This window comes from Chrysemys picta, chromosome 1 (assembly GCF_011386835.1).
Source record: "Chrysemys picta bellii isolate R12L10 chromosome 1, ASM1138683v2, whole genome shotgun sequence".
NCBI classification, from domain to species: domain Eukaryota; kingdom Metazoa; phylum Chordata; order Testudines; family Emydidae; genus Chrysemys; species Chrysemys picta.
The window spans coordinates 25105477-25120770 of record NC_088791.1 but is presented as its reverse complement, the minus strand read 5'-3'; the positions used below and the strand labels follow the sequence as shown (position 1 = coordinate 25120770).

The 15294-nt window shown below is 39.1% G+C and overlaps 1 protein-coding gene across 9 annotated transcripts in view; it reads right to left on the bottom strand.

Moving 5' to 3' along the window:
- Positions 1 to 1928: 1928 nt before the first annotated feature.
- The window catches only part of MAGI2 (membrane associated guanylate kinase, WW and PDZ domain containing 2), a 1106753-nt gene continuing 1093387 nt past the window's right edge, over positions 1929 to 15294 (bottom strand). For all 9 annotated transcript variants that reach the window (XM_065555069.1, XM_042859399.2, XM_065554827.1 and 6 more), the window contains one exon: positions 1929 to 4774. In XM_065555069.1, coding sequence (XP_065411141.1) covers positions 4718 to 4774 — 57 coding nt within the window. In that variant the 3' untranslated portion in view covers positions 1929 to 4717. The remainder of the gene's footprint in view (positions 4775 to 15294) is intronic.

Below are 15294 nucleotides of genomic sequence, written 5' to 3'. Positions count from 1 at the left end.
CAATGCTACAGCTCTAGGAAGAAGGTGCTAATTTTGCCAAAATCCTCCCCCCCAAAATCTGTATTTTTCCCGATCACATGCATGCTATACGGCTATAACAATAGGCTCTGCTGTTAAGGAGCTGTTTCTCAGTGTACAGCCAATTATGTTACATGCTGCAAGTGGAAAATCTGTGTAACTATTCAATCTCCCATGTTACTAGACTGGTATCAAACGATGTATAAGCAAAAACAACACGAAGGGCAATATGCTTCTGAGTGATAACATGATGGTTCAGGTGGTATTATAAGAGGAGTCCAAAAAACAGGGTGAATTTTAATTTCTCTGGAAGTAAAACAATCCCCTGGGAAATGCATTGCTTGCTGTGTATCATTACTAATAGGAAATGCAATGAGTATGTAAAAGTGAGGGAAACACTCAGTGCTGTAAATTTAGAATCTGTTCCAAACTGCTTTGAAGTCAATGGAAGGATTCTCATTGACTTCAGTGGGGTTTGAATCAGACCCTTATTCACCAATCTAGACATGGGAATGATAGACAGTTCCCTTATGACCAGAGGTCTAAAGCCATGGTGTATTTGTTTTGTTAGGTATTGTAATAGTAAAAAACAACAAAGCTATTAGTGCAACTGGTGGGAAATATTCATGTGGAAAATTTTCCTGCTGACAAATAAAGTTTAATTGAAAAGATTTTTTTCCAGGCAAACTGTAATTTAAATGAAAAATTGATTTTTCCTTCAGGAAATTTCAAAACAAAAGCTTCATTTAATTTTGAATTGCCATTTGAAACAAGCCATATTTTTGTTTTGCTTCAACTTAAAATGCTGATTTTTTTTAATTCACCCGCCCCCCAAATGAAACAAATCAGGTTTTCATTTTTGGTTTCTGGATTCCCCCTCCTTTATTAGACCTCTCGCCTCTCTTTTTTTTTTACACACACACACACACACACACACACACACACACACACACACACACACACACACTTTTTTGTTTTCCAGTTAGATGAAGTTGGGAAACAGTTGCTAACCAGTGAGTTCCTCTGTCTTTTACCAATGGAAAAAAGGGGTCCAAAGGCAAAAAGGAAAGAGAGGGGAGTTCCAGCCCTGCCAAAAATCCAAATATTGAAAATGGAAAACTGAAATTTTCCAGATTCCAAACATCTAAATGAAAGAACATTTTAAGAAAAAATGGAACAAAAATGTTCATTTTGTTTCAAAATCTCATATCTGTAGGAATCAATTTTAGTTATTAGTGTCCATGGTTCTAAGGTGTCATGAGTTAGCAAATTACATAATAATCCTTGCTGAATCTTGTGCCCACCGAATTTAACAGGAGTTTTTCCATTAAGCTCAATGGGAGCAGGAGAAGGCCCCTATAACATACATTAGTGTCCTAAATCCATTCAATACAACAAAATTACTCTCTGACGTTTCCTGATATATTCTGATAGACGGTTTCTATCAGGTAACTTGGTACTTAAATCATGCCCCACAATCCACGCAGCAAACCTTTATAGTGCTCAAACTGCCAAATTCCAATTGTCCACATTAGATAAGCACAAACGTTGGCTTCCAGTGCTGTGGGGCTGACCATCTCTATTTTTTATATTTCATGATGGGGGGGGGGGAGGGTAGGGAGAGTTCAGGTTTTTTGGGGAGTGGGGGGTTTGCCCAAAAGTGAGTTTTTGCTGTTTCTAAATATAGACATACAAAATAAATTTTCTTTATGGTATCTGTACTGGCTAACTGCATTTTAATTCAGAAATTGTATTTTTCCTCTGAATAAAAAATCAACATGGCCAGATGTTTTGCATAATGAAACTGTGTGTTCTTTCCAGTCCAGTGCATGCAAACATTTATTTTTTGGTAGCCCACTTAAAAAAAACTCTCAAAATTAATACACAGTATGTACAGTTGAAAAAAAAGATTTTTGGATATATATATTTTATTTGACAGTGGTTTAGATTATCATACAGTAAACAAGATTTCTGTAAAAGTTAATTTATCCATAGTGGTGCGTTTCATAAAAATAGTTGCTCACTTACAGCCTTTCTGTGACTATTAATACATGGAATTATATTTATAGAGATAGAGCTGTACAGGGTAAATTCACAGCTAACACTACACAGAAATATTATTTGGAATGGGGTTTAGATGATGTGCTGTCTTCACAGGTTATTGATTACAGCCGCATAAAGCAATTACCGCACAAGGAGTAGCTGTGAACTGTGCAAATTAGAGTTTATGCAAGCATAATCTCAATTGTTTTTCAGGTTTTATGATTTGTTTCTTTACACATCGAAAATAAGATACCGGGACGTGCATCTACACTACTGAAGCATTGTCCAAAATCCAATTCAATAAATTAATGGCAAATTATATTGGATTTCTAGTTCAGGGGATAAAGATTTTTTTTTAATTAAATAAAAGTTGTCAACAGCTACATGGATTTGTGCTTTTTTAAATATGATAAATGGAGTTTTTCTTAAAAAAAGGTTTTAAAAGCTGCAAAATCCTTTGTTTGAGACTTTTTAAATAGTTTGACAGGAAGAAACATGCCTGCACATTCTAAGGGGAGGATGAGTCTAGTGCAGTGTATGAGACATATAGTTATGTGCTGACCTGTTTGGATAATGATGATCTCAATGTGACTCTTGAGCAGAGCACATGAAGATCAGCGTTTGCTAGCGTACTGATGTCTATCTATTTCTAAAAATAGCATCAACATTTTTAAAAAAAAGCAGTGTAGTATTATCCAGAGCTTTTTGGCAAAACAAGAAACCTACTGGGGATAAAATGGTGACTCATGGAATTTGGAATCCTTCCCCAGGAAGGTGGACTTGAGACTTGAAATTCGAGACAGAGAAACAAGTAAGATGGAAATAAAAGACAGAAAATTCCTCTGATGAAAATATAATAAACTAAGAACTTTTATCTTGGAAACAAGTCTCATCTGTGTTAGTGTGTGCATTAAAAGGGTCTGATCTGCCAAAACTTAAAGATGCCTTAACTAAAGTCTGTACAGATGTATGAAATATAGCACTGTTAATAAGCAAAGTTATTGTTTTCTGTGGGAGAGAGAGGCCTTTTTTTAAGGAAACTGCAGCTTTTTTTCTTTTAAGAATCATCCTGGGTCTTGTAACCGTAAGTCTCAGTTTTGAGCTTGCCCAATTGAGGTTTCTGTGCTACTTGTAATATTAGGGGAACCTGTGGTAAATCGCTTTTGAGGATAATTTGCAACTACAACTGCACCCTAACTCCTTTCCAATGTACAGAAATATGGTTTGTTCACAAAATGGCAGTAGAAATGCTATCACACCAACTAATCCACTAGATTCCCCAACTCATCCAACTCAACACATGAAGTGAACTATGCTGCTGGGTATCATGTGGACTATTCCAAATTGTTAACAATGGAGACATGTCATGGGCGTATAGTTTCAAAGAAACCCTTCAACCCTTGTCTAGATATGTTGAGAACAATGTATTTACAACATCTTCGTTCAGTTAAAATATCCTTTCTCAGTTTCAGCTTGCTTCGTGCAGTTTTATTTAAGGCGATGTTCCAGTTTGTGATTGCTCTAACTTGTTCCAGTTCCTTGATATAAAGTTTGAACTAAATCCAAGTCCTTCATGCAGTGGAATAAAAATACTAAAGCTACACTGCACTGTCCTTCTCTGACGTATTGTCCTTCGTATTGTTTTGGTTTCTTCCATAGCTGCCAAAGTCCCTAAAATGGAACTGGGGACTTTAGGGTCAGTTTTAAATCTCCATGTTGACTATATGCTGCTTGAACTTATTAGACATTGTGCACATTGTCATGGAATTACACATTAATGTTTCCATTCCTCAGTGTTTTGTGTATATGTGTGAGAGTTAAAATAAATTAAAATAAATCAATGTGAGACAGAAGCTAAGAAGTATGTTTTGCATCAGTGTGAAACAGTTAGAGGGCAACAGTTCACTTATTTATCTGCTCATGGCAGACGTGCTAGACTTTAGTACACTAGGTAGCTTATCCGAGCCAGGAATTTTCCATGGGCCTGGTGAGACAGTTGCCTTCCGAACTGTATTGTTGATGCTGCGCGTGTTAATGGAATGGAGATGTCCCTTCCTGGGGAACTCACTGCGTTTCCCATCAGGGTCCCTCTTGTTCTGGTCCATATCACTTCCATGTGAGCTGCAGCTATTGCTACTGTATGTCTTTGTAGCACCAACTAAATCAAGCTTGACATGTTCAGAAGCTGCAGCTGATTTCTTCTCTGTGGTATTTCCAGATCTGTAATCTTCTTTCATACTGAGAGATCCATCTTTCTTGCTTTCCGGCTTCTTGGATCTCCCAAGATGTTCGTCACTGATTCCGGCACATACATGCTCTCTTGCTCCAGCCTCGATCGTAACACTCTGTCCCACTGCCTTACTTTCGGAGGTGGGCCTGCCACCACCAGTGGTCTTTTTTTTGCCTTCTGAGTATCCTTTCCTAGAAGCCTCTTCATGCTTTGTCCTGTCTATCTTTTTAGGACTTGCTGACCTTTCTCTTTGCTCTCCTAACCTTTTCTTTTTGTGGCCATTTGACGAAAGCTCCTTTGGTTTTCTTACATCATGTTCCCTCTTGATATCCCATCTTGGTTCTGGGTTTATCTGGTGAGAAGGGTCAGAGAGTGGGGCTAGATGTGATGAAGATAATGGTGAGATTATGTCATCGAGGGAAATAGCTATTTCCGGCAGACCTGGGGAGGTGGCAGAGAGAGAACTCCAGGAGTTTGGTTCGTCTGTTATAACAACAAAGAGAAGGGAGTTAAGGAATTATTCACATAATTTGGACCATATATTTCAAACATCAGTTACAATATCCAAAACCCATACTGGACCTAAATCCGGCAGCCCTTAGTGGGCAAAACTCTCATTGAAATCAATGGATGTGGGCAGTAGAAACGACATCAAGAGATTTGCCTGAGTAAGAACTGTGGGATTTGGTACTGAAAATATCAAGTGCGTTGATATAGGTTTAACTTTTCTTTGCGTATATTAAAAGTATAATAATAATAACATATACTGGTGAAATCAAAATGCATTTTTGAGCCATTATAGTCGATTGCTTAGTGAGCCATATAATTTCGCTCTCAAAGTACAAACAAAGAGGCCTTTCTGCTACCTACTATACGTATCCCTACAAGCATACAACAATCAGCAGAAATTTGTAGGCCAGACCATGTCATCGATCAAATCCAATTTTTTCTAAACAACTATACTATTGCAATGTCTAGGGCCCTATTATTCTGAAACTGTATCTACAGTGTTCTGCCTTATGCAAAGACATACAGGCTCTGGAAAGTCTTTGCTATCACCCTTGACTTTGTCTCAGTTACTCTGCCTCAATAGAATTTGGATAGATTCTGTAAATCCCATTTTCTTAAGATAGATGGTACTTAGGATATGCAGAGCCACAAAGAAACCCAGAGGCATCATGTTCTTTTCCATTTCATAAATGCATGTTTATTACGGAGAAAATGTTATCTCCTGACTGAGGGTTAAGTCTGGGCTTCAGAAGGGCAGCACTTACATATCTGAACTATTCCTAAAAATCTACAACATTTCTTTTTCCTAAGTAACGTTGTAGCCAGTTTCAAATCATCATGAGGATGCACATTAGTGTGAAAAGTGAAATGTGCTTTATGCGTCAGTCTGGGATGTAATGACTTACTCTGTGGAGACCGTACGCTTAACAGAAGCAGCCTGCTTAATTATTTATTTTTTTGCAGATAAAAATAGAAGAGACAATATTGAGGTGGGTGATGTAGTGAGAGAGAGCAGCATGGCCAGCTGAGGAGATATTTATTTTCCCATCTGGTGCCAGTCATGTGCTTTTGCACCATGAGCATATCTGAGGAAAAATAGCATTTGAAAGGTCAAAACCGCAAATTCTGTGTAAGGCAAACACACTTTGGGCTGGGATTCTAACTGGGTCCAGGGTCTCCACTGAATTTTAAAACCCCTCACACTAATAAAAGGAGCGCTCAACTTTTCAGGCCTCTCAGCTCTCATGAATTTGCCTATGAAAATGCCTAGTGCTGCACAGTGACAGTGGCCTCTTCCAGACATCTATGGGCTAATTTGTTGCTTAATACGGCTCTATAACTCCCAATAGAGTTAATGGGAGCCATGTTTGTGAACACGGAGCAGTGCATCACCGCTTGACTCTTTAAAAATAGCTGCAGCCTATTAGATCCTGTTATACTTAAATCACTAGCTACATTTCACTTAAGTTGAGGTAATTTTTTGAAATATTTTAGTGCAAAAACTATAGCTTAAAATGGTAACCCTCTGACTTTTTCCCTCCTGCTTACACCATGGATCTACCTGAACCTATTTTTTCTCCCAAGGAATTAGTGGGGGGAAAACTTTTCAAGTAAAGATCCTATGTGCCAAGTTCACATCAAAATTAGAAAGCTCTGGAAAAAAGTCAAATTTTGCCCTTTTTTAATATCCACGCACCACCACTGAAGTCAGCTGTGGGGGCAGGATGTAAAAAGGAAACAGAGAAACAACTATAATTGTGCTCTTGCCAATTGTAACGCATATCCACCCCCCCCCCAAATTAAAGGCATTGTTGAACTTCACTGACCCGAAGCAGAGCGGTCTGGGCTATTTTGAAATCCCTAATCTCACGTGACAGTAAACGACGTCCTTGGGGGCGATCAGTTCCAGAGCAGTAAAAATAGGAAGGGCCAGCAGCAATACGATTGAGTGGAGTGATCTACCTGCCACAGTACAAGACTGTGTCAGCCCCTGCAAATCACCTGTCCCTATTGAGGACTGAGCCAGTTTGCTACCTGTCAAAAACAGGGTGGATGGGCTAATCACTTGCTCCCCATGATATAGCGCAGTGGCTGCAGGCCTATCACCTGTTCCAAAACACCCAGAGGGAAAGGGACCAAGGGGTGAGTGGGCCTGTTGGGTAGCCCTCTGAAAATAGAGGGGACCCGGTAGTCAGGGGATAGAGGGTAATTGTTCTCTGAGCTGTCCCCCGAGAAGATTTGCAACCAGCTAGGAATCCTGCAGAGAGAGCCCCAAAACACACTCTGCTGCTCCCAGTCATTCCCCAAGATCCCTTACCCAAACATGTCAGACCCGTGTAAAGGGTTGAATGTAGTTCAGTTTGAGTTTTGGGTGAAGCATTGGTGTCTGGTATATGCATGGATTTCTTATTACTCTGAGCCTGTTCATCCATTCTCAGTAGTTACCCAAATCAGACTCTGGCCAGGGATGTCATCAGTCACTCTCCTAACTCTTGCTAAAAATGCCGTAGAATCTTTAATGACCCCAAATGGGCAGGACCTCAATTTTCTCTCTTTCTAAAGGCTGCAGTTGCAACAGAACATTGCTCCCAGCACCATTCTTGGCAATGTATCAAATACTGACGTAGCCAAGGGCTGCCTCCTGAAACACCAACAATACTTCCTGTAGCGCTAGAAAGTCTCCACTCCAGTCCCTGGCTTTGTTCAGCTGCTGAGAGCTGCTGGTGTGCAGTAGGGCAGGCACGGATCACTACATTACATGCCGATGTAACTTTTGCTTGTAAGACTCATGTTAAGACTGAAACCTTGACATTTCTCTCTTTAGCTCACATGGGATTTTTGCAGACAGGTAAAGATTTTGTACAGTCAATAACCAAAATGGAAGCTCACACTGAAGTGACTCTCCTGTTTACTTTCTTTATCCGTGATTGCATCATGGAAGACTAATGGAAATTTTATGCCTAGAGTGACAGATTTTATAACATGGCAATTTTTTCAATAGTTTGGATCCTCCACTGCTAAAAGTGAATACAGGTGAATTATATGAACAATTACATTAGTTGCCAAGTTAGAATGTATAATGTCACTGATATTTCCCATTTCCTGGGCCTAGAAGTACTACTTGCAGGGAGACCTTAATGGACATTTTGCCTGTGTAAGAACTGCATGATTGGGCCCTTTGCTTGAAATTTATTTATATTGTTTTTTTCACAATGGCATGTGTGCATCCGTTTTTTAAGACCACTACTATAAGTAAGGGGAATTTGAAATGCCCTAAGAAAATAATTTCCAGTATGACTATATCACAAAAGATCCCTATACATAGTAAATCCCCCAGTTTATATTTTGGGGAAATGTATTATGTTTGAGGAAGAACGTGAGAACAATAACTTTCTGTATCTCTAAACATCGTCATTTTGAGATGGAATCTGTTCACCACCCCCCTTCTTTTTCTTTTTAAATGAGAAGAAATTATGCAGAAAAAAGCACCCTTCAGTCTCGGTAAATGCTGGCAGCAAGCCATTGTTGTTGCAACATGGAATTGACTAACAAAGAGAATACCGATGCAGTGGTATTTAAATATAGTTTTCCCCTAGTCTTAGAATGTTATGGGAAAATATCAAAATTCTAGGGTAGATCAAAGGGCAGTAATGCAAAGTAATTTGCCGCTCAAAAGAAAAACCTTTTAAGAGCTGTGTGCAAACATAATGGTTTGTTTGAGTTTGTTCAACCATCACTAAGATGATTGCTTTTCCATAACAAACATAAATATGAAAAAATGCAAAATTTTATGCTTTAGCGCTACCAAATTAATTATTTTACTCTCTCTCTTTCTCCTCTCCACCCCATCTCCTTTCTGATTCTAGAGGAATTTGGTAATGTGTCTGAAGCATCAGGTCTTTGCTTTAACGTCAAGACATTTTACAGATACAAACAAAGTCTGTGGTGGTAGTTATAAATATAACCTATTATTTAGCAACTTTCATTCCAAAGGATCTGAAAGCATATTACAAACATTTAAAACTATATACAAAGATATGCTTTCATTCCCTTCCACACTCCACTGAAATGCAGCCACATCTGTGGTAGAAAATGGCGGTTGTTTAACAATCTATGAAATACTACTGCACAAGTTTATGAAAAGAACAAAAGAATAGCATGTTCAGTTGAAACTGCAAGGGGGGGAAGGGGATTTAGGCAGGATTATAACTACCCATATTACATACTAAGGCTGTCACTCTTACAATGGCCAAAAAAAGAAAAGGAAAGAAAAGAAAGTGCCATGAGATTTTTAATGTGACAAAAAGGAGGAAATGAGTTAAGCGGGAGCTTTCCAAAGGTACAAAGAACAGTCAGTTTCCAATGCCCATTGAACGTTAATGGTGCCTCTCTCATCTGTGTTTTGGAAAATCTCCTTTGAACTAATACTGTAAATAGAGTAGATGAACTGGGAATGTCATGAGTTACTGCACTTGCATCCCAGTTGGTATGTTAGCAGGTGCTTTTTGGTGGAGTCTCGGTCTTCACCACCTCCACCATGTGAGCAGAGATCCTGTCATGTGCAGGAACTGAGCATGTCTAGCTAGAAACATTCACTTATGTAACAAATTGCAGTCACATGAACCTAGTAGAGTGGTGACTGAGTCCCACATCCTCAAAGGTATTCAGGTGCCTAACTCCCATTGAAATCAAAGGAGAGTTTACTCTATGGGGGAAGAGATACTAGACAGTCGTTTTGGGGAATAGTGACTTGAGAAAAGTAGGAGGAAGGAAACTTTCTGGCTATAGATGTTATGATGATATTTTGGCAGTGGAGCCAAACATATGAAGTTTGGATGGTTTGTGTGTGTTCCTCTCCTAATTAAGGTCTAATCCCACACCTGGTGCCCATTTTTTTTCTGACCACTCTGTAACCATGACAACAATTACAGGTCGGGACTGCAATTTTCCAGCTAAACAAAAAGATGGTACCTTCTCCAGAACAGTGCCCTTGCATAATTTGCTGGGGGCACTGGCTTAGTACTAAATCAGAGAGAAGAGTGTCATCCACTGATTAACCAATATCACTTTCCTAACACCTCAAGTTTTCATTAGACGTTGCCTAGCCAAATCCTGATTAGCTCTAACCTTGCTCAGTTTATAATCTCTGCCAAGCTTGCAGCCCAGGATAGTAAGGCTGCAGACATACACCCACTGGGTCTCAACTGTTTTAAATAATGAGTCAATGGTTTACCAATAACCTGGGATTTTTAATCAGTTGAATTTAACTTTAAAGTGCTAGTGTTAAGTCCTTTTAATGTTCAATAATAGCACTAATAATAATAATAAAAACCTGCCTAATGAAATATAAAAAATAATTATTTGCATTTTATTACAGAAGTAAAATAAAATCGCAGTGCCTCTAATATTCAAATTACATGAATAATTAACAGTATTTGTAAGCTTTGGGTATTTTCAGAAATAGGAACTAAATAGTTCCCAAAATGTCTTTGCATCTGTTTTTCATCTCTGTGACAAAGTGCTTGTGAATCAAAGAACTGGTCGATAAAATCAAAATGTGGTACGTTATATTTTACTCTTTTACATCTGAAATTACATATTGCCAGAAGGTGACAAACTTAATTCTTACAGATGCAGCTAATAAAGAAAATAGGGAAGACTTATCCCTGGTGTGTATCTTAATACAAGTCAGTGGAATTACATCTGGCATGAATCTGGCCCTTTATTGTTATATCTTGGAATGCCTGTTATGTTCTTGATTGCTTTGATCTCCTGCAGCTTGTGTTTCATGTTCTTTAGGGTAGATCTTTCAACTCACTTTAATGATCTGTCTTGGAATTTTCACAGCTACTGAAATCACAACTTTTTTTAGTTACTGAAGTAAATGACTCAAAGGTTCCGCACTTTGAGTTTTGGATGGTTTGGGAAGCCTTAGAATCATAGAATATTAGGGTTGGAAGACCTCAGGAGGTCATCTAGTCCAATCCCCTGCTCAGAGCAGGACCAACACCAACTAAATCATCCCAGCCAAGGCTTTGTCAAGCCGGGCCTTAAAAATCTCTAAGGATGGAGATTCCACCACCTCCATAGGTAGCCCATTCCAGTGCTTCACCACCCTCCTAGTGAAATGGTGTTTCCTAATATCCAACGTAGACCTCTCCCACTGCAACTTGAGACCATTGCTCCTTGTTCTGTCATCTGCCACCACTGAGAACTGGAAGCAACAAGCTTTCGAGCTTCAAAGAGCTCTTTCTTCTGGTCTGGAGGCGGTAACCAGAGTGTCTAAGCAAAATACAAGATATGACAGATTGTTACACATAAGGAGTTCACACATGCTGCAGGAGACCACTTAAAATGAAGTGGCCGATTAAGGCAGCAGGGTGTGTTACAAATTGTTGTAACGAGCCATAAAACAAGTGTTGCTGATAAGTCCAGGGTTTTTGGTGTCCACAGAGTTATGAATTTAAGTTTCCAGGGTCCTCTTTTGAAGCTGTGCAGCTTTCCTTTGAGGCTGAGGACGGAGAGGTCAGATATGGCGTGCTAACGTTGTGAAAAGTGTTCCCCCACACTGATAGGGTATTTTGTTTTTTAGTATTTTTTCTTCATTTATCTGCAGGTTTTACATCTGTTGTGCGGGCAACAGCTAGTGACACTTTACTTTGGTATATCTGGTCTGTGGGGACTTTGTTCTTTATATATATATATATATATATATATATACTACTCTACTCACACACTATCATCTCACCCAGTTTATAGTACCCACGCAACCTCAACTTTACCCTCTTGCTTTAGTCTGTATATGGAAATATGATACTGAATTCATGCTTTGCCATTGGTAGTAAAGATTATGAGAGGAATGTAGTCCTAAACTACATTCAGTTTTGTCAGAGTACAATAGGTTTTATGTTATGACGTGCTGTTGGCTAGAAGAACGTTTTTATGAGCAGAAATAAAATAATTGATCTGTTTGGTGTTATGAAATGTGTGGCAAATGTCCTGGTGCAAGCTTGTCTAATTTTATACAGACCTTATAAGTGATAATTATAATAACTATCCTGTGTTGTCTTTTTGTATTGATTAGTGGTGCAGTGTTTTAGTATTCTAGTATATTGTAAATAGGTTTAAGATTTTTATATTCTCCTAGTAATTTTGACTTGTGCATATATTATTGCATATTTGCAGGGGCAAGGCTAAACCTAGATGGAAAGTGTAAGTCAAGTAGGATGATGGCAAGAGAGGAAGGATTATATGACAATGAGGACGTGGCTAGATCTCTTTATTTTTCATTTACAGACTTGGTAGTGTTTGGAATTTTTGTTGCCTGTAATTTTTTGGTGGGTGAAATACGTTCAATCTTAATTCTTTTGAACAAAGTGATTTCAGGGGAATTCTCTTTGTTTTAATACGTGACAAAGGTTCAAATTGGGTTTGGTGGATAATTTCTGCATGAGGCTCCTTAAAGCAGGGCTCCCTCCTGCAGGTATCTCAAGTCCGTAAGAGGCATGTGAGTGTGGAATTATACCTGGGTGGGAAAAGGGGCTTGATAAAGGAGACAGCTGCATTGAAAGCTTGGAGCACTTAGTTTGTAGAAAATCCCCAGAGTCTCCCTCTATGCCTCATTTAGGTGCATCCCGGTTCCCTTCATGCCCTATTGCCATCGCTCCTTTCAGACTCTTTATTATTATTGAATGGCCAGATGTTGCTTCCTTTTGGATTCACTTCATGCCACTTTTAATTTTGTCCTGTATTTAGATACAAATGGTATGTGTCCTAAAATAGATCAGACAGGAAGTCTCCCACACATCCTTGCTGAGGACCCTCTTGTGTGCCCATAGGCAAACTTCCCATTGATTTCCTTATTCTTATATACTGCCTGAGAGTTTTGGAGAGTTAGGAATCTAACTTGAAAATCACTGATGTGTATTTTAAACCTAGAGATTGCTAGAAAGAGACCAGCTTTGAAAGGAATAAGGAGAAGAATTCTTTTCAAGTCCAGAAGAGGATATTGTCTGGTTTCTGGACTCCAAAGGACTTTACAATGAAAGAGAGAGGGGACCACACTCCTAGCCCCTGGTCTGGTAAAGGCAATGAGTTAACCATGGCCGGCTACGAGCTAGTCAAGTGATAATACTTTATTCACTTTAATAAGGAAAGCATTTTATTCAGTGTGGCCAGACCATGGATGAAGAGCTATTGGAAGCCAGAGCAGATCTCACCCAGAGCTGAGGCATAGCAAGGAGAGCTATATTACAAATGACTGTATAATTTAAAAAGATAATGACTTTTAAATTAGTTTTTATTAATAGGATTAAGCCACACTGTTCATACATATGTTAATAAAATGCGTGGCATTAATGAAAAAAAACATTCTATGTAGAGTGAATAATTTAAGAGGTCGATACTACACCATTAATTATATTTAAATATTAAAATTATTAATTATTGCAGCTAAAATAGGCATTAGGAAGTCTCACATTTTGACTGGTCGATAAATAGCTGTCATTCTTAGAGCTATGCGGTTAATATTGGGGACATAGTTTGCTGAATAAAAGTAGCCTCAACTTACAGTGTTTGGACAGTGTATGAGTTGCTGAATAAATGAGCTGATCCTGCCAGGTGCTGAGTGCCTTCTGTGAGGTGCTGATCACACTTAACTTCCATTTAAGGACTCAGTTCAGCAAAGCAAGGTGTTTAAGCCCATCCCTACTGAACAAAGCACTTAAGTCTGTGCCTAAGTGCTTTGCTGAATAGGGTAGACTGCTGAACCGGGGTCTAAGAGAACACCTTTCAAGAACTAGGATACTGGGAATTGAAGATTCACAGCAGCACCTGTGATCAGGTTAGTTATTATGGCTATCGGCTAATCAGGGTGTCAGATTTTCTAATTCTTCTTTATAATGTCAGACAGAGTCTCCTGCAAAAAAAGACCAGTATAATGAGAGATAAGTCCGTAAATGGGTGATCTTAACATTTTCATATTCAGTACATGGTTTATATGTACAACTGAAATATTAATTGAAAGCCCAGACATGTAGAAAGCTGGGTAGTATACACAATTCCACTTGCAAAACTGTTCCAGTATATAAAATGTTCTGTAGTCATCTTTGTTCAAACAATATGTTCCAATAAGTTTTTCAAAATTACTAGATAGCATTGGAAAAAGTGTCAGTGACCTCATGCTGCTGAGTTTTTAAAAATATAGTTACCGGTATATTTGTTTGAAAGGTTTTCAAGCTAAGAATTATAGTTTCAATGGAATTTGGATCCAGGACAGATGTCAAGAACTCAACTATCCTTCCATTGCTGTTGGCTCAGGAACCAGCAGTTGGGAAAAAGATCACAAATAGATTGGGATAGTTTCAAAAGTGGGGAGACAGGATCACTTGGGACTCTTGAAAACAGCCTTCCCTTCCCAGTTGACTTGACTTGTACTTCCTACATGTCTCTGCAAAGCTTTTGGAAACTGTTGGTTTCTAGTTGCTAAAGACTATTTTACTAAGGGGTTATTTTTCTAATATTTTTTCTAATATTATGAAATGAGAATGTGGAGTGGACTAGTGGATCCAAGACACTGCATCCCAACCTGTGAACACTCTTTAGCTGTACAGACAAGCAGTAAGTTGTCTCACTGGGCTTGGCTACGTGGTATGGCAGTGCACATCAGTGGGATGTAAATTCCAATGCACATCAATGTGTTACGCACTAACTGGCGCCTGTGGACCCTGCTGCTGCATGCTAAAAGTTTCCTAGTGCACATTAATGCAGTCCTGTTTCAAACAATACTATGTTAACACACACTAGGGAACTTTTAATGCTTGCCAGCAGGGTCTACACAGGCCAGTTAGTGCACAACACATTGATATGCATTAGAATTCACACCCCACTTATGCACACTACTACACTGCGTAGACAAGCCCATTGTCTTTCCAGAGACGTAGCCTCCATTTTTATGCACAAAGGTGTGAAGTGTCCAACCTGAGACACCTGAAAGAGGTCTGTTTTATAGAGATGGGTGCTCAGCACTTTCTGAGAATCAAGTCCCTTTAAGTTGACTCAAGTTGGGCACCCCAAATCACTAGTTACTTCTGAAAATTCAGACCACTGGGCCCCACTCTGCCAGGTGCTACACATAAACGCCTCCCAGAAAACCTACATCCAGCTGAGACAGCATGGGGTGGAAGTTAGATGCCCCTACAGTTGGCTAATTCCGTGACCTACAGAGACATGGTCTACAGAACTTTTATTATAGGAGCTGTGCTGGGGCTTTCTGAGGAGGAGGAGTCATGGTCTGCATGTTTGCACAATATGCGTGGAGGGATTAGGAGAGGGAAAGCATCTTTGACCAGAATATGGGGACTCATTAAGCTGTACATAAAGAATAATTTTTCTTGTTTATGCTATTGTCTGGGTAACCCACTGCGAATTACTTATTAATTTGCCAAATCCAGCAAGTGTCTAGTGACAAGGTGAAAAGGCACTCCAGCATGTAA